Source organism: Amblyomma americanum, chromosome 3 (assembly GCF_052857255.1).
Source record: "Amblyomma americanum isolate KBUSLIRL-KWMA chromosome 3, ASM5285725v1, whole genome shotgun sequence".
NCBI lineage: Eukaryota > Metazoa > Arthropoda > Arachnida > Ixodida > Ixodidae > Amblyomma > Amblyomma americanum.
The window spans coordinates 145,691,554-145,711,729 of NC_135499.1; the positions used below are offsets into that span (position 1 = coordinate 145,691,554).

Here is a 20,176-nt window from a genome sequence, read left to right on the forward strand (position 1 = left end):
CTCTTCTGCTCAAGAAAAACTTAAGGGCAAGTTCCATCTCACCTCTATCTTATTCCCTGCCTACTACACAACTTTGTATTAATGTATTTGCATCAGAAAGCTTGCCTGGGTGCCGCTCCTTCAGCCTGTAGTTGCTAGATCCTCGTCATTTTTCTTCATCTGCAGATTCCCGACATTGTGAAGGACGAATGTGGGGAGGCTCCTACGTATGCCTCGCTTGGCTACTCACCGTCTCTATCCTCCGCCGTGGACACTGGTGCCAAGAGTCACCCGCAGCAGCACCAGCAGCAGCAGCCACCTCACCACCACCACCACCACCAGCATCAGCACCAGCACCAACACCACCACCACCATTACCACACAATGCAGGTGCCCATGCCCTGCAGCCCGGCCCCCTACACGTGGCACCACCCAGCCTGAAGAGAACATGAAGGTGAGGACTGGCAGCTGGCAGGTGACTGGTGGCTTCACTGTGATGTTGCACCACATGCATACCGCCTACCTCCCACAACGCCTACCAGCCTCTTAGAAAGAGTGGCAGCAGCAGGCCTGCTCACTGTATCGCTGTCTGTATTTGCCGCCTGTCCGGTCATCGATGTCTATGGACGAGGATGTGCTGGTGAATGACAGCAGTGACCTTGCCATGTGTCGTCTGTGATTACTGCCGGCCAGCACGTCAAAGCATCAGGGAGGCACACTGTCGTCTGTTGCCACTGCTTCCTTACCTGCCGAGTGTGAGGCAAGAGATAACAGCCTCACGCAATCCCCATCTCCACCACTGCAGAGTTTGTGTCCATCAGGGAGTGTCTGTTATTGCTGCAGCAGTGAAAGAACGCCCAGCAGCAAGACTTGTTCGTTGTTGTTCTTGCTGCACCTTGTTTGAGTGGCATCCTGTGTGTGTACACTATAGTTAGGCACTGGACTTTTTCTTTTGTGTTTTGTTGCGGCTGACATTAAAAGCCTGGGCTGCTTTGTGCAATGGCAGTAGAACTTCAGTTTTGGCACTTATAAGTTTGGTGAAAGCATATTTTTACGGTGCCTGGCAAAAATGTGAGCTGGACAGGTTTGCTGACTTTGCACATGGATAGTGGTGCGGCTCGCTGTTCTGCTTATTATGTGCCATTTCTTCTACACTTTGTGACACAAGGATTTGTTCATGAGTGCATACTTTGGTGGTTGGTGTTCCAAACACGTAAGCTGTGGTCAGATGTTACCATGCTGTCAATGGAGTTCTGAGGCTGGCCTGGAAAAGGAAGATGTCTGTCACTCAGTCATCTATGCCTCGCATGTTGAAACTAATTTTTTTTTTCTCAAAAGGTGCAAACTGCTTTTTTTTTTTTTCGAAAGCCACTGTGCTTAATAGAGCACAACCCGTTGTGCAGATTCGCCTAACTTAATGTAAAGTGGAAGAGTTAAAACTTATGGCAAAAACCTCTAATTTTTTCTTCTCAGTTGTCATTGTACGATGCAGTCAGTTCTGGGAATATGCTTGTCTTTAACTGCCTGTAGCATGAGACAAAGTGAGGGCTGTCATACTAGAGTAGCATGGATGGATGTCCATCCATATTCTAGGAGGTGGTGGTATATGTAAAATTCACTAGTTTCGTGCATTCTGGAAACTGAAGCGCTGATAGAAACTAAGATCACTTAGTACCAAGGCATTTTCGTTCTTTTTGTTCACATTCTTAACATCAATCAGGCTGCTGTTCTGGGCGCAAAGTTTATTCGACAGTCGAGTGCCATATTACATGCATCTGGAGCAGTCCCAAATTAGATAAAAAGTTTTGCTAGTTCACCTGTAAAACTACGCACTTGTTCTTTTGGTTGCTGCACGGAATTCTAGGTAATGCGAGTTTGAAGGTACATACTTTGGACTTTAATGTCTCATGCCACTAATGCTGTCTTAGTACATTGCCCGAGTGCACCGTTATAATTAAGGGTTTGTCTAGTTACTACTGTGACAGGTTGTCATCTGCAGTGGTTGACTGCCTCTGGGCAATTTTAATGCCATGCAGTCTTATGTGCATCTACTTGCCTGCAGACCATTGTGTTTGCCAGGAGGGAAAGTTTTCTGACGAAACCCGGGAAGCTTTTCTAAAAAGATCTAAAATGTATTCTTGAAAATGTTTAAAGAAAAGGTTTTTTAAGAATATTCTCTAGACTTATTAACAAATGATAACGGTTGGTGGACACCTATCAGACCACTTCTTAACAGTTGTAGCACAGAGCCATTTTTAGGTATTTGGCCATCGAGGCATTGTTTGAAGTACAAAACACTTTTCATCTCATTTGACGCTTATCTCTGATGTTTGGCGGTCATCTTTCATTGCATGGTGCCATAACAGAGGACATTATTGTGCCCAGTTATCATTTCTCTTGCTGCATAATTAATTGCTTTATGTAGTCATAGAAGTAGTATAATTTTGCCCAAAAATTCATACTTATTTTGCTGTTCTCTTTGGAAGGTTTGTGGTCCTGGAGTATTACGGTTAGCTATACATATAGCACTGCAGGAAGACTGACCCTTCATTATCCTAGTTGTTTCACTTTCCTTTGCTAAAGCTTGTGTAGGCTTAGGTAGCATTGTACATTCCTTCACTTGTTTTTAACTTTCTCTTTTAGCTTTCACAGTTGTTTGTTGCAGGTTGTGGGCGAATTGCACTTTATTTTTTTACTATATCTTGAGTCTACCACTGGGATGCATGTTATAGATAAGTGTAGATGTACTTTGTGGCAACGTGTGCAAGGAAGAGGAGCTGGCTTTGGCAAAAAGATGGGGGAAATACATATTTTGTTCGTGTTACATTTTATTGATTCCCAAAAACATTGTGCTCAGCTTGACAGTGCTGAATATTTGAGACAAACAGGAATTGGCTGTTACTTCACAAGTCTCTTTTTGTACTCAATAATCATTCTAACTCGAAGCTTTTGCTTGTTGTTTGCAAGGAAATTGCTGTAGATATAGCATTGTGAAATGTGGTCTTTTGTTCCACTGTGCTGAATGCCAGCATTCGTGATGCGATGCAAGAAAGAAAAAAATTGATTGCTTAATTTTTGTTGTATACCACAGGATCTTCAGAAAAAATTTCGGTTTAGTGTTGCATTGTCTGCATTTCATTTTTTGTCTGCCATAATTACCTTAGTGGTGGAGCAAGCATGCATAATGTAATGCTGCTAATATGCAGGGATGTTACATAGTTAAAGAAAAGAACACTTGAGATGGAAGTCTGAAAAAAACAAAAATGGAAGCTTGAACTGCTAACCTGCATCTTAAAGCAAAGTCAAAATGGAAAAAAAAAAATGTTATACTACAGTACTCAGAGGGATGGGGAAAGGACAAGTGCTAGTTGTGTTTTGCTTTATGAACTTAAGCTCTTGATTGTGATGCCTGCAAAGAAAGCATTAATGGTACAAAACTACTTTTTTTTACTTTAAGTTTGAAGAACAAACTGTACCTGATTCAGATGTATTATTCCCTGACATGTTTGCTTGTGTTTCTACGGTGCATTGTTAAGTTCAAAACTGGCGTGGCAAAGATGTTGGTACAAGCCTTAGAGTGCTGTTTTGGAATTTCTTGAGTGAATAGTGTTCCATGTTTTTAAATGCACATGTGAGGGCATACCTTCTATCGTTAATAGATCTCAAAAATGTGTTCATCAAATTATCCTCATGTTGTTTCCCTCTGGCATACTAAGTGCAATGTTGCAAAGCCTTTCTGCATTTTGGACGGGTTTTCATGGAGCTGCATTTTAAGCACTTACCTTCTTTATTTGTTCATGCAATTAAATTTGTGAACTGGGAGGCCGAAGACTAGCTCTCACAATGCTGGTACCTCATGAGAGGCAGTGAAGCTAGGTGTCTGTGTATCTAAATTTTCAAGACATGTGGGTGGCCTTTGCAGGTGTACTGTGATCAGTGGTGAAGCCTCGGTACCTAAAACTGCGAGATGTGCTTTGCTTCATGCACAGGTCACTGCAGCACAGGTTCACGACATTGCTGTTCCTTGATATGTCTAGGTCTTGCACTCGTGCCACCTGTTTTGCTTGAAAGGTTGTAAAGCTGCTCATATGGGACATGCTGTGAATGCTCACATTTGCAATCTTCGTGTCTTGCCTGTACTAATTCTTCAAGGGGGCTGCTGTCATGGTTTCAACTTGATGTATTGCTTTTTGTGGTCTCTTGTCAAGTTTAGTATATTAGTAATATCTGTGTTTGGTGTCTCTCTTAGGACGAGAAAACCTCGTGCCAGAAAGGACATAAATTCAAAATATGTAGATTGCTGTTATACTAGCATTGCCAGAGTTGTTACACTAGCTATTATCAGCTTCATAACTTGAACCCTTAAAATGCTTTTGTTTTCTTTTCTTTTATACACTTTATGATGCTAACAGTTTTAATGCCAAAATGGGGCAACATTGGTGCATTAGCCATATTTCCCTTATTGTCATTTTTTGTATTAGAAGTACATCTGAGATAAAGAGGACTGACAGGTGAGATTATTGATGCAGAATTGTGCTTTATGCATATACCTGAAAAAATGCTGTGGTTGCTCTATTGTTTTCCTTCTTTGAGCACTGTAAATAATGACATACATGGCTGATAGGAAGCATTCTGGTTCATGCTTTTGCTGGTACCTTTTGACAATATACCGATGTAGTAAGCTATTTTTTGCTGGCTTTCTCTCTCTCTCTGCTGTTTTCTTCTTCTAAATACCATTTTCTTTTTTATTCATAGGATGTGTGTACATGAAGCTATATTCGTAAATAAGTGTGCACACATTTCTTTTGTTGCTCCTGTGATATTCTGTGAGGGATATAGGACTCCGTTATGCTGTATTAATGGGGGTGTTTGTTGCCATTTGCCTTTTATGTGCCCACGAATCTTGCTGTTTGCATGCACCGTTTGGGCATGTGCCATAGTACTGAGTCCTTGCTTGTCTCGGACATGAGCTATGGACAGGGCATAATGTGCATAGCACTGATGGCACTCATTATTCTAGTGACATGTTGATTGTGTACCGCTGCGCATACAGTGAAGTTTAGAACTGGCATGCCATGGGAGAATATTCACAGTATCTATGTGGCTTTTTGTGGAAGCCAGAGTGATTTAAAGAAAGACAAAAATCCATGGTTCATAGTGTCAGAATATGTTTTTTTTTTCATTGTGGTACTCTGCTGGCATGATAACAGGACTGTTAACTTGTGCTAATTGTCAAAGTTTAAATCCTAACTTTATTTGATAACTAGCTTTTAGCGGTTGGTACACATGTACACCGCTTTAAAAGGAGCAAACAGCTAGGCATTCATGCCTGCGATGTGAAAAATTGCATCTTCCTAGTTAGTGTAGTTTGTTTGGTTGCCTCAAATTTTGGGATAAGTCAATGTATTATTTCGTTTTTTTAGATGATGGATTCCATGAGAAGCACCACCTGCAGCTGGCAGAGCAGATTTAAGAACTTTAGTGCCATAGATCACACAAACAGTTTGGGAGCATCTTGAATTGAAAATTGGTTTCCAGTGTTGCTATTACTCTGCTGTGTAGTTACCAAGGCTAGTCGCACCACCACTGGCTTCCCATGGTCGCTTAGACTGTCAAAAACATTTGAGCGATTTGCTTTGTGAATTTACTATCTGGAACTGCATTGTGGGACATGGGTATTGGAGAAATCTGCCAATAGAAGCTTTGATTGACAGGTGGGTCACATCAAGTACTGCTACCTTTTTTCTTTTGTGTTGCGTAAAGAGGCTGTAGCAACACAGACTGCACCTTTGAAGGTGCCTTTAACACCCTGTGTGCTTTTTGGTTTTTGTAAAGCATTTTCTGAGTCTGAAGACCGTGAGAAAAAGGTACTCCTGACAGATTGAACTTTTATTTGAAGTCACAGCTTCACAGGGGTGACGATGAAAGCTGCACCTGCCCTATCGAATTGCTTGCTTGTAAAAAGTGCTAGGAAAAGCAAGCAATGTTTCTTCTGTCACACATGTTCATTTAAAATTGGAACGGTCTTGTTTTCGGCAGCTATTGAGTGAAAATGGGTTGCTTTGTGCAGGAACACAAGTTTTCTGCAGAGTTACCACTGGGAGCTTTTTAAGGCGGGAACTGTGCATGAAGCAGGTCTCTTGTAGACTAATCTTGACCAGAGTGCTGATGGAATTGTATTAAATTGATCATCCTTCTTTGCTAAATTTCTTCACTGCATTTTTCTTGGTGTTTTCTTCATTAGTTTTCAGTTGTGAATAATATGGCGGGTATATGGCACCGCTGGTTTCTTGTCACTGCCGGCTGTCTGTTTCTGGAGGGCATCTAGGAGCATGCTGCTTTGATGCAAGTTTAGGAAAGGCCTTCATCTTTGGAGAGTTGCAGTATGTGCCCTATTAGGTTCTTCATGCATCAGGACACAATCTGAATGGGCTGGCACTGCTTCTTCTCCCTTGCTGTTATCTGACCTCATCTCTTTGCACTTGTGTTAGTGTGAAGCCACGGAGCACAGCTCAATTGTTGCTTGGGCATCCATGCGTGAGCTTTACTAGACATGAATCAGCGGGCTGGATTCTAATTGAGCCTCGGTTGAGATGTTTGCGGTGTATATGTGTTGTGTAGAAGGATTGTGGGCTGTAGTTGTTTGTATATACACATGTATGTATATGATTCTTGACAGATATGTGTACCCCTGCATTGTGTTGTTTTTTGTGCCTGAAGTGCACTAATCATTCTTGGATGCTGAGTTGTCATGCATGTATCAGAAGTGGTGGTTGCAGAATTACTTAGCAACATGTTTGACTGCTCCTGCTTCTGTACATGTGAAGTCTGGAAGTTGTGCAGCCGTGTGCTTTTACACACTTTGTGTATCCTGTGCGTGGGTGTGTCGTGAAAGCGGCTCTGGCACGGTAGGCCACTTGGCCAGAAAGACTCACAAAGTGTGGTCATACGTATATTAGCTGTTTTTTCATGAAAAGCTTTTTGTGCATTGTGGTTGGTCGTGATGGAAGGTACTGTTGAGAGACTTAGTCGGTTTTATTTCCTTTTCTCTTAAAATGTGCACTTGAAGTGATTTTGGTGCTTAAGAACTGCCCTGCTAAACCTTTGGGTTTTTTTGTTGCTGCCGACTTGTTTTAGTCAGTTTCCAATCAAAGTGTTCAAAGCCTTTTCTGTTAAGTTACGTGGTGTTGTGTCCTGTTGTCAAGTGTAACATCTCCATCAGAGTTTTATCCTGAAGTCACTGTGGTTTCTCATATCCTGTGGCTGTGTCCATCGGCATTTCACTCGAGTGAGCTTTAGCATTCTGTTCAGTTTCGTTTTATTTTTCAGCAAATGAAGCTCACGCAAGAAGTACTGAATGGCTTTGCTGTGCGCCAAGTTCTCTTGTGATGTTACTTGTCAAGTGTACTTTAAGGGCTTTGGTGTCACTTGGCTTCTAGTAAATGTACTAAGCATTAACTCATTACTTTAAATCATCATCTGTTTGAAAAAATGTGTGGAGAAATTAAATAAGATATTCCTGCCTGTCATGTTGAATATAGGAGGTGTTCGGTCGTGATGAGTGCTTGCCTTTGTGTAAAATATCTTGTGTGCGACTTTGCCAGTTCAGGAAAAGTTCATTGCTGTGAAGTGTTTGTTATGATAATGCTCGTTAAAAGGAGAAAGCCAACATGGGACACTCTAGCAGGGTGAACTTCATTCAAATGAAGTTTGCCCAAATAATTTACTGCTGCTTTGTTGTTTTGTACCTTCATGGTTGAGGTGTCGCTGTACTTTTCTTACCAGCAGCTTGGATGTTACACCAGTCGTTGCATGAACATCACATTGAAGTGAGTCCACAATTTAAATGTAATGCTTAGTCCAGCACTCCCAGGATGGCAGTGTTGGGCACATTTTCCAAGCACACTGCTAGTGTCACTTCTGAAAATCAAGGCAGGTGAAAGTTGATCCGAGGTAGCAACTTTACGGTTTGAGCAGGCAGGCTCCAGGGTACTTCAGGCGTACTTATTGCGATAGTCTGCGTCTGCTTTGGACAGTTTTTGGTGACAGGTTATCAGGAGCTAGCAGTCGTTCGAATCCCCTGAAGTGGGTGTCAACCACTGTTGGCCCATTGTAACTAGTAGTTCACCTGCCTTGCCAAATTTGACGTGACAATCTTTAGGCCTCCAAATTTTGGTGCAATGAGCATGCCATTTTGAAACACAGGTTTGCGAGTTTTACAGTCTGTATGATCAGGCTCGATGGTTGTGCACTTTGGTTGATGGTGGAGATTGGAATGTGTTGATGGTGCTAGGGGAGCCTTACATTGCTTCCCTATCCAACTCCCAGGGCGATTTCTCGCAGTTCCACTCATTCACTGGAATTGCCAGAGTTACCAACTCCAGAAGTTGCTCACTGCTACTGCTTGAGGCCACACTATTTCTTCCGGCCTTGCATGGCAGTGGCATGGCCTGTAGGTCTCTGCAGCATCTCCCGTCTCATGCTCTTCACTTCACCGTGTGTTTGCTCAGGATGTGGCACCCTCTTTCATGAGAGGCTGTCCTTGGTAAGGATGTGTCATATTGCTACTACCTCAAATTGTTTGCGCTGTATGAAGCCGTCACGGGCAGTTCACTGTTTTTATTTCATTTTCTCCACATGGTCCATTGTTTTGGTGCTGGTCTTAATGAGCGTTGCTGCTGACCGGTCAGAAGCCTCCCCCCCCCCCCCCCCCATCCCTAATCCCCCTTCCCCCCCCCCTCTTCTCCTTCTGCAAACTTTTTGAGATTTTATGATATTTTAAAGTTATGTATCCCACTTCATTTTTATGTGTATTTATTGAGGTGCACGCATTTTCATTTTTGTTAGAGTACTGCCAGTTACATCACCCGTTCCAAGTTGGCGGTCATGGTAAGCACTGTGGCAATGATGTGGCATCATGAAATGCTGCACTGTCCACATCATCATACACTTTTGATGCTTCATTCTTCTGCTGCATGTCTCTAAATTTTGAGGATGGTCATGACCTACTTTCAGTGCTATCTTCACAAGTGCTCTTTTTGCCACCACATTTGGTCTCTCCATTTTTAATGAAGTCATGCTCGCTTGCTCAGTGGCATATTTTTTTTAATAAGGTTGTCAGCAACCAGCTGTTTTGTTCCTATCTATGTTGCAAACTGTCTGTGCACCTTACTGAAGTGTGAAGTCGCTGCCTTGTGAAAAATACTTTGTGTAGCTATTGCGGACGGCATTGCTATTGTGCATAACTTTAGGCCAGCTTTATTGGATGTCCGTATACCTATGACGGTTTCTTTATCTTTTTTTTTCTTCTTAACGTAACAGCTGCATCTTGTTATTCTGTGAAACAATTTGCATCCCTTGGTGCTTTTTGGCTCAAGAGACAGGCATACTTTCATTGCTTGCAAAGGAATCGGGGCATGCTGCGGATATTTTAAATGGCACGTGTAAACTGTTTGTACCTTGGACTGTTCACTACAAATGAGTATTCAATTATTGCTGAAGCTTTGCAATGCAGCAGTAAAATTTGCTTTATGCAGTGAACTTCATTAGATATGGGCCATCATTTTGTTAATATTTTTTCATGGTATGACCATATGTGAAGTACTGCAAAGTGACACTGCAGTCTGAATATGCGTATTACTCAGTGCTGTGAAATGAGGCGAAATGGGAAGTCAGTCTATAAATTACATGGTCCATGCTAAAGTGCCTAAGTATTTTGGATAGTAAAATTTCCTGTTCTTTCAGTAGAATTCCATTTTTGGGTCTCCGAATAATTGCGATGATGGTGTCCTGCGCGGTACATAGCCGCTCATTAACTGTCATCGCCAGCATCTTTGTGTGCCCTGCCTTGTGCATGTTGTTAGAGTTCTGCTGGTCGAGCTTGTTGTGTTTAAATTCTCGCTGCCTGTTTTGCTTTTTTGGATGTAGCCGACTGAAGGCTGGGGTGCTGTGCGGAAAGGAACGGGTACTTTGGCTTCATGGGCATGTGCTCTGAAAAAACTGTAATCAAGGAATCAGGATACGTCGACTCTTCCCTTTGCCCCTTTTGCTGCATGCCCATCAGAAAGTGTTTGTATTCACAGGTTGGCTGCCCGTCGCTTGCACAAGCTTTTTACGTATGTGCACATGGTCAATAACGCATCAATGTTAGTGACGCTCCACCACTCACATGTGTGCTTGCCAGCTCTTCTATTTTTTTAGGGCACTCCGAAGTGTTGCACTCTGAGGACTGCAACCACTGAACTTGAAAATGGTAAGACTTTAATGGCGTCTCCTAAGTAATGTCTAGGTTGTAATAGCTGGACAGTATGGTACACGTGTCCTGATTCAAGGATCAGCGGTTACGTCCTTTAAGCGAAGGTCATTGCGCTTTGATGGAAGCCTATGCTCCTTTCTCTCTAGTGCATGTTCCTGCATCTTGTCATGGCCGCCACTGCATGTAGGGTTTGCATACTGTACTCGGCCACGACATTGTTTGGTGGTTCATCCTGTGCAGGCCAAGTGCCTCTGATGAGGGGTCTCATCAAAGGGGCCTCCTCTGCTCGGCATTTGCTGGTGTGCTGTGGTGCCGTACAGGTCTGATTAAATCTTGTTCTTTCGATGGGCGTGAAGATAATCGCGCGCTTGCGCCAGACGTATTTTCTTGGGTGCGATCAGGTTCACTCCGGTCGGCTACTTGCAGTGTCTTTTCGGGTTTTAAAAATACGAGGTGGTGATGCCTCGCGTTTCCTGTTCAGCTTATTTGAAATACTTGGCTGCCCTTTTTTCTCTTTCTTTTCTACACGTGTTCACCTCATCTTGCCCGTTTGATCTTCATTCATCTCATTCCCTGAGGACTGTGCCTCTCTGTTTAATTCGCTTCAGATGAGCTTTCCAAGATGCATGACCGTTTTCTGTGCCATGGCAGAGGACTTGCACATGCCATGGCATCGACTGCTGCAGTCAAGTAGTCTTGACCCGGTGAACATTTATAACTTGTGAAATTGACTCACGAAGAATGACTGCGTTTATGAACCTTGTATGCGCCTTGTTGAGCAAGCTTTTTTGTTGGTCATCGTTGAACGGAGTCCTCAGCGGAAGAGTGGGCCGTTACTCATACCAGCATATTCTAGACTGTGGTGACGTCCAAAGCTTTCTGCATTTTGTGTGGCCATAAGCGGTTAGCAGAAAAGCCATCGCCTCATGCGATGGGTGATATAACTTTGTTAGTTTGTGGCAGATTTCAGGGGTTTGAAATTATTTTCGCAGAATACACGGCATTGTACCAGGTTGTTGAGCTCTCCTTTCAATTTATAGGCGTTTACGAAGGGTTCGTTGAGTTCTGGAAAGTGTGTGGGTGTTTATTTTGTTCCTCTTTCTGGCTACAGCTGACACTAGTGGCATCCCTGACTGTGCCAACGGTGCTGAGAACGGTACCCTGCAAGGAAGGTTATACGCTGTGAAGGATAAGTGTATTTCCTATGTCGCTGACAACTATCTCATGCAGCGTGATTGACAGTGCATTAGACTTGAGACGCCTACAGCGTAGTTCTGCTGTAAGTGTTGTACCGCTGTGCCCACGCGTTTGCCGAAGAGTGCCGCGCAATGATTCTTGCGAATTCTGGAAAAGGAGCGATAGCCTCAACTTTCTAAAAGCTTGTCGATGTTATACACCGAACTCTTTGCCATGGAAAGGCAAATCTGCAATCCTGGCTTGAATAATAGTGAACAGTGAGGTTGAACAAGTCGAAAAAAGGTCCGACTGCGTTATCTTGCTTCCCGGCGGTGTGTCGATAGAATCCTGGTGTTGTGCGGGGTGGTATATACAGTCATTCTTTGTAATCGATCTCATAGTCTCGAATGGCTTTGGTTGCTTGCTTTTGCATAGCTGGATGTTGGGTGATGTCATTCTGAGTACTCGAGCACCGTTGGCACGACATCATATCGGCGACAGCCGCATTGTTTTAATCCGAAAGTTAAAAAAAAAAAAGAGTACACTGCCAGTGTTATTTCTCTCTGTGTGTTCATGCAGACACGGGCTCGGTGCACGGCACACGAGTTGAGTTTGTTGTCCAGCGTACGACACACACACACACATACATGTATACTGCTGTACACATGCGACACACTCAAATGTTTTTCTGATGCTTTTTCTGCCCCATTGCCGCCACTTTCTTCTGTATCTCATTTCTGTGAAGGAAAGAAAGAAGTGTACGGCAGGAAAGCGCGTTGTCGTGCTACTTTTGAGTTTTGCGGTGAACCTGCGTGTTCTGTTTGGTTGTATATTTTTGATATACAAACATGCACTGAAATAAATGTCAGAAGGTGTGCATCTACTTGGTTGTCCGTGTAATCTCCTTTACTCATATCGCTCCTGCTCTCAGGCTGAGTGGAGACGAGACGTGTTTGGCTCGCACAAATAATGACTGTACCGTGCGACTCACTCGGTGTACAGAGTGCTACAGCATCTTTTTTCAGATCCATAAATGTGCAACGAGTCCAGAACAGACTGCTGTAGCAGTGCCCTTTTAAAGCACGTTAAGCGGTCCCAAAATTTTATAGTGTGCTGCCACTAAGGTCCCGAACCAGTACTTTACAACTGCTTCGCCTAGCTATTTGCCATCTACCATGCACTGCGCGAGAATGTGGCCTGAAATGCCGTGACGCGTGGCGACAGCGCGCTCTCCTTTCACCTTCCTCTGTCTTGACTCGATTAGCCCCTTCCTTAAGAGCAGCACACACTCTTATGTTCTCCATTGCTTTCGCTTTCTGCTTCGATCCCTTTCATGGACTGACGCATCCTCTCCATATCACCTTCCTTCTCACTCAAGTTCCACTCCTTATATCCATTGAGGGCAACCTACACCGCATGTCGCACATGCATCATGCCAAGGGTTGTGTACCACAGCACGGCAGCTACGCCAGTGATGAAATCATCGTAGAAACGATCCCGACAAACAGTCAAGCGTCCGTAGGTTGATTAGCACGGGACGCCAGTGCTAGTGCAAGCCCCCTTTACCACAATGGGCGACATAGATCATGGATCGAACACCAGCACTCCTACCAGCCATCACCATAAATCTAAAGCCCCTCAATAAACTAAAGGTAACAACCTCCTCCTCGTTCAAATGAAGTGCAGCCGTTTTGGTTTTAACCCAACGCTGGGCAGCAGTTTCGTTTTCTGTACCGAACCAACATGGCGGGCCTAGTTCTTATTGCGTGTGGCGTTTTCTGCCTATGGTCAAAATGAAACCATTGCATGGGAGATTAAAAAAAATAGTCACTCCAATAACTACCCAGAGCTAGGTTGCACTGCTTTACCAAAGCTTTTTGAATAGCAATTGCTTTGATTGCGGAGTACATGGTGGAAGTGGCACCTGTGAGCAAGCCCATCCTCGGTGTGTTGTTTTTTCGAATAGCGCCTTTTGCTCAATCTCATTTGGCACTTCACACTGCCAAGAAGAAGCAGAGCGACATGCGCTTTGGGTGTGAATCCCTGGTGGCACAAAATATCTCCAGAGACCGGGCTTCTGTGGGAGCTTCAAAGGGGAATGACTATTTCGTCGCTTTGCAATGGCGCTCAACACTTCGTCCCTACTCAAGTCAAGTTTATTTCAGCTTTTGTCATACAAAACCCATGGATGACGAAAAAAAAGTGGTTCACAATGACCGCTTGACAAGCTTCGTCACCCATAGAAGTCTGCAGCATTCGAAGAGAGAGTTACACAGGAGAATCATTATGCATTGTTAGAGAAAGGAGAGAGAAAAAAAAGGGAGAAATGACAGGTAAAAACATTTCAACGCAGTAACAAAATACAACCTAGTCAATGAACAGTTCCCTAAGTGCAGAAGTCATTTTTGTTAAATTACTATAGAGAGGGGTGTTCAAACATTTCAGTAGAATATATTTTAACATTGCAGAACCATAGATTGTTCTGCATCTTGGTATTGCAAACATTCTATGGTCTCTAGTTGCATAGGGTGTGGCTAATGGTATAAGAGGAACAATGCGGCTCAAAAAGGGGTAATTTCATGCCGTAATTTTTTTATAAAAGCAGGCAAACCTGTACATAAATAGCTTATTAACCGGAATAATTTTATACTTTTGTCTTATGGGGCGAGTCGGGGCATCATAAGAAGCATTTGTAATGATCCATAGCATTTTTTTCTGTAGCATAAAAGGTTTTCGTATATTTGACATAATAGTATTGCCCGACACCAAGTAACATAACCTATATATGAGAAGAAAAGGGCGTAATAAAGGTCGAGCTTCGTTTTCACTGGCAAAGTATGTTTATTACAAGCAATGATACCTATCAATTTAGACAGGATGATGCATATCTTGCTAATGTGGGAGTAAAATCTATGCCAAGGGAGGTGAATGCCTTGATGTATTGTAGTTCTGTGCCGCTGAAAAGGATTGGTGATGGATTCAAGACTATCTTGCCTTTAGAGTGAAATATTATTGCCTTTGTTTTCTCTTGGTTTACTGATAATGGATTCAATGAAGACCATTTCCTCAAGTTATCCAGTGCTGTGTTCGCGGTGTCTGTCAGTCGTTTCATATCTGAGGAGGAGCAGAATAAACTGGAATAAACTGGTGTTGTCAGCATAAATAATATATTTTATCTCTTTGCTTATGTTGACTATGTCGTTTATATATATATTAAAAAGTATAGGACCCAGAAGACTGCCCTGGGGTACACTGTTTGAAATTTGTAGAACTTCAGAATGGCAATTATTGATGGAAACATATTGTGATCGTGAGCACGTATATGATTTGAAACGATTAAGGGCATGACCACATATACCGTAATGTACAAGCTTTACAAAGAGAGTATTATGGTTAAGCGTATCAAAACACTTACTAAAGTCTACAAAAATTACTAATGCAAGCCTCTGGGATTCGATGTTGCTTAATATATATTCTTTTTGATTACGTAATACCTGTTCTGTTGATCTATTTTTGGTGAACCCGTACTGGCAGTCATTTATAATAGAGTGTTTCTGTAGGAAATTATGAACACGGAAATGAATTGCACTTTCAAGCCCCTCAGAGAACAAGGGCAAAATGGATATTGGCCTATAATTACTTAGATTATTTCTGTCTCCCTTTTTAAAAATTACGGCCACCCAAGCAAGTTTCATAGCAGCAAGAAAACTGCCGGTAGAAAGTACAATGTTATATATATGCATTAGACATGGCACAATTTCATGTAAGGCATATTTTATTGGATGGGTTTAGATATTGCAAGAGTCTATAGCTTGCCGTGTCCTTCAGGGTTCTTAGATTAATGTATACCTCATTTTCATTAGTCGGTTCAAAAAACAAGGATTGTGAAATTTTGTTACCCAAAAATCTCGAACAGGCAGGGTTGTGAAAGCGACTCCCAATTGAGGTTAAAAATTCGTTAAAAGCATTGGCCAAGCACGATCCACTTAGCTCAGTACCTTCAACTTTCAGGGCTGTAATTTTCGTTGGACGAGTAATTCTGTTTAACAGCAGATTAAGACGTTTCCATTTTTCTTTAGGATTACTGGAGAGCTCCGTATCAAATAGGTTATTGTAGTAAGTAATCCTAGCTGACCTAATTTCATTGTTCAAATGATTGTGCAATGCTTTAAATTGAGCCATAAGTGTGGTATCCTTAGTTCTAATGAATTTAGCAAACATATCCTGTTTCTTTTTCACGAGTCGTATAAGTCGTGCGGACATCCAAGGTTTGCGAGCCTTTTTTGGCATCTTTACTTCAGTGACAGGAAAACATTCTTGATGGACGGGTAAAAAAAGCCTCAAGAAAGTACTATAAGCGGTATCGGAGTCAGCTCTGGCGAAAACAGGACCCCAATCTACTAGTTGTATGCGACGTCTAAACGTTTCGAGGTTCTTTTGTGTAATGAACTGCCGGCTATAATTTGAGGTATTTGTTGGAAGGGGTTGTTTCTCAATGCGCAAAAAAATAGGGAGGTGGTCACCAATATCTACCGCAAGATCCCGCAGTAAACTGAAATTACCATGCGTAACCTGCTGTTCGAGCACCGCACAAAATGCGCGGGAACCTCTTCCCGCCTTTGGCGAGGGCCATATATGGGGCATATACTGGCCGTCTCAGCGAACACTTTCAGAAATTCTTGAAAATATTGGGTTCAATATAGCAACAAAAAAAATAGGTGTAGGATCACTCTCTCTGCCCCGGCGGACACAATATGCTGCAAGACCCTCTAATTATATGGATAATTAACAAAATCTGACTAATTAAATTTTAATTATCGTAGCTGGGTGGTTTGTCCTAATTGGGAGTTTGATGCTGTGAACAAGACGATGTCATATCAGTTTTTGAAACGAAGAAAAACTCAATTTTTAGAGCCCGCAGCGGTAGCTAGCTCAGTGGCTAGGGCGCTCGGCTACTGATCCGGAGTTCCCGGGTTCGAACCCGACCGCGGCGGCTGCGTTTCGATGGAGGCGAAACGCTAAGGCGCCCATGTGCTGTGCGATTTAAAGATCTCCGGGTGGTCGAAATTATTCCGGAGCCCTCCACGACGGCACCTCTTCCTTTCTTCTTTCACTCCCTCCTTTAATTATCCCTTCCCTTACGGCGTGGTTAAGGTGTCCGCCGATATGTGAGGAAGATACTGCGCCATTTCCTTTCCCAAAAAACCCCAAAGCATCCCAGACCATGCCACCTGGGAAGAACTGGTGCGCCCCGACCGTGAGGTCCCATGATGACGGAAATAAAGTTCATTCATTCATTCATTCATTCATTCATTCATTCATTCATTCATTCATTCATTCATTCGCTAGAAAACCGCGGCGCTCAGCTTAGTTTGCGGCCGGCGTTATCGACTGCTTCGTCGCTCGGAGTAAGGGAAATTAGTCATCGTCTGCTACGCGGCCGGCGCTTTTGGGAACACTGATAGGCACACCTGGCGTTCTGCCTGTCAGGAGTTTTTTATATTTTTTTATTTTCGTCACTAGTTTCTTGAAAGGGATAACGGTATACTCTTCTCTGACAGTGTGCAGAATACTGTTTAACGTTAAGTGCCGGTATATCGACATGCACTGTATTATTTCTGTCGAGCGTCTATTTCTTTTATGCGGTATCGGCTTGACTGCTACAATAAATGAGAATGACTTCGTAGATGAAAAGATTCTAACTGAAAACATTGCAATTTTAGCACTAAAGTGCTCACATTACGAAACAGCACAGCAAAACCACGAATATATTTCCAACGTAAAATGACATACCTAAAAATCTATGACAGGTGCCCATCGTGAGCTGAACGCACACATTCTATAATAGGGCAAGAGAGAAGTCGGCCGCCTGAGTTGTAATTACTCGAATTTAACTGTAGTCATATGCAAATGCGTGGGCTTTCTGACAGCTGTCACTAACGTACTGGCGTGTCATGAGAAAAAAGCGTGACCGCGGAAGGAACTCATGCGTGAAAATATAATACGTCACTCGATACTAGAACCAAATCAAAGTCCATGGAACACGCAGGGGGAAAGAAAAACCCAATAAACGATAGCTTGCTAAACAGCTACCACGCATATACAGAATGATTAGCGTACGTATTTCTCTGATATATGTTCAAGCAGAGAATCGCGATTTTAATTAGCCAGTGACTGTACTACAGTTGCAATTGTCTTGAAGAAAATTTTAAAAAATTTTACACGCGGCAAGCGAATCTGTGCAACCAAGTTTAGGAGTGAAGCGCACAGTCGTGTGCAATGCATGTATATCCGGTCGTGGGAAAGTGTACTACATTTGCAGAGGTTGTTACCCTCTGGCGCCCATCTGCCCGACAGTCGGCGAGAACAGCAGTCGCGCGGCTGTCGCCGGCTCGCCGCTGCTCCAAATCAGTCAATGGAGCGAAGGTCCGTGCGTCGCGAAATGATGTGTACTGGTGGACGTCGCAGCTAGCGTGCGAGCCAAAAATACGATTTTTGAAAGGCGCGCGAGGTGGCTTAATTTATACCACAGCGCTGATGGTAATCGTTTTGTCGAATTTCTAAAAACTTACCTGGTGGTTACTACGCGCCTAACTGTTATAGATAATTAACTAGAAGAAATTAGTTAACCACCTTATTAGCAGTTAATAATAATAATAATAATTGGTTTTTTTGTGGAAAGGAAATGGCGCAGTATCTGTCTCATATATCGTTGGACACCTGAACCGCGCCGTAAGGGAAGGGATAAGGGAGGGAGTGAAATAGGAAAGGAAGAAGGAGGTGCCGTAGTGGAGGGCTCCGGAATAATTTCGACCACCTGGGGATCTTTAACGTGCACTGACATCGCACAGCACACGGGCGCCTTAGCGTTTTTCCTCCATAAAAACGAAGCCGCCGCGGTCGGGTTCGAACCCGGGAACTCCGGATCAGTAGTCGAGCGCCCTAACCACTGAGCCACCGCGGCGGGTATTAGCAGTTAACATGATTCTGTTTTTCTGATACCTGCCAACGTTGATAAAAAAGGCTGACTTTAGAAAGTTAATAGCGGCTTCCCTGAAATGACTGGCATTTTATGTCATAATGTACAGGCTATATGATACTCGTCACATGCCCATTTTCACATACAGGTACCCATGAAGAGCTGCAAGAACTGGCGAACACCATGGCCGAAGACCTGCGTACGATGTCCAACGTGAATGAACAGATAATTTCAAAGCTGACAGAACTTAGCAGTATGGCTTCACGGAATGGGCAGATGCGGAATTATAACCTTGAATGTGTAAATTCCATTCTGGCTGAATATATCAGCCACTACTACGCAGAGAATGAAGAGGGCACAGGGAAGGCAGAGGACACAGGGAATGCACAGGACACAGGGAATGCAGAGAACGCAGAGACAGTAGATGGTAGAGAGCATATGAGGCCTCAGTTTGTGAGTATGTTAGTACACACATTTTCATGTTGCCACTGCTGAAGAGTGGTACTGCACACTTTGTACTGTTTCTAATACGAGATATGTCACAAGCTGTTAGCCACCTGTGTCGGTTAGTAAGCAAGAATAAAGTCAGTCTTGCTTTAATAATTCTCTGAATGGTGTCTTCATTTTCAACATTTTCCGAGTTGTGTCCACTGTGGGATAAAGGCTTCTCCCAATGGCCACCAAAAGTTCCTATCCTGAATTGGGTGTGGCCACATATACTTCCAGCAAAATTTCCTCAGCTCACCGCATCATGTGGCTCTCAGTCATCTATTATTACATCTTTCTTTCCTTGGTGTCTGTACTGTCACTTATAGACCGCCGGTTACCGACTTTGCACAATACATGTCCTGCCCATTTCTATTTACTCATATTAATTAATGCTCCAATGTTCTCAACTTGCGTTTGATCTCCCATCCGCAATACTGTCAGTCAGCCTGTTAGTGTAATGGTTAGGCTTATCATATTCGTCTGTTACCCGCTACACTGTTCTGTTTTATTTTTAGCCTTTTTTGTTAGCTTCCAGGTTGCTGTCCTGGAGGTGAGTACTCACAAGATATCAGTTAAATACTCTCTTTTTTTTAAGCTGCTGTCCATAATTTTCCACTGACCACCTCTGCACTCACCTTATCGCTTTGGGACATTAGATACGTTAAACCCCCATAACCTTATTGTTATCTGCTTGATATTTATTTCACAATTCAGATCTGTGCTCATTACTTCACCTATATATGGATGCCTTAACTGCATCCAGTACCTTGTTACCTGCCATATATTTTTGCTCCTTTGCGAAACAGTTCAATATTACTTTGGTTTTATTCATTATATTATTTAGGCCGACCACTGCATTTCACGTTTACGTTCTCATTCACTACAGTTCATCCCCTGAGTTTGTTTCCAGGTGTGTGCCGCTAATCCTTACACCTATCTCTCCCCAATTTGGTGATCTGAGTAGTTCTTGCTACGTGTAGAGAAAAACAACATAAAACTGTCTCCTTACCTTAAACTGCTTTGAATTGGGTGTTTTATTGATCCCTTTAAAGAGTACTAAGGTCGCGTATGAGTCTGGAAATTGGCAAATAACTCCTTTTTCAGTTTTTTTTTTGTGTACTACACAACAAGGGCTTAAAGGGGCCATGACATGGTCGTTCTTCATATTGCAGTTTTGTGCTTCAGTAACTAATACAAGAGCTTATGATTCAGTTTACGAAATTTGGCTGCCCTGGACGCGCTGTATATTCCAAAAAATGCGATCGAAATTGAGACCGGGAGACTCCTCCCACCGGCAG

The 20,176-nt window shown here is 43.0% G+C and overlaps 1 protein-coding gene across 1 annotated transcript in view; it reads left to right on the plus strand.

The window, feature by feature from the left end:
* The window catches only part of LOC144125075 (uncharacterized), a 56,501-nt gene extending 44,208 nt beyond the window's left edge, over positions 1-12,293 (plus strand). The window contains exon 8 of the mRNA XM_077658142.1: positions 166-12,293. Coding sequence (XP_077514268.1) covers positions 166-420 — 255 coding nt within the window. The 3' untranslated portion in view covers positions 421-12,293. The remainder of the gene's footprint in view (positions 1-165) is intronic.
* The last annotated feature ends 7,883 nt before the right edge of the window (positions 12,294-20,176 follow it).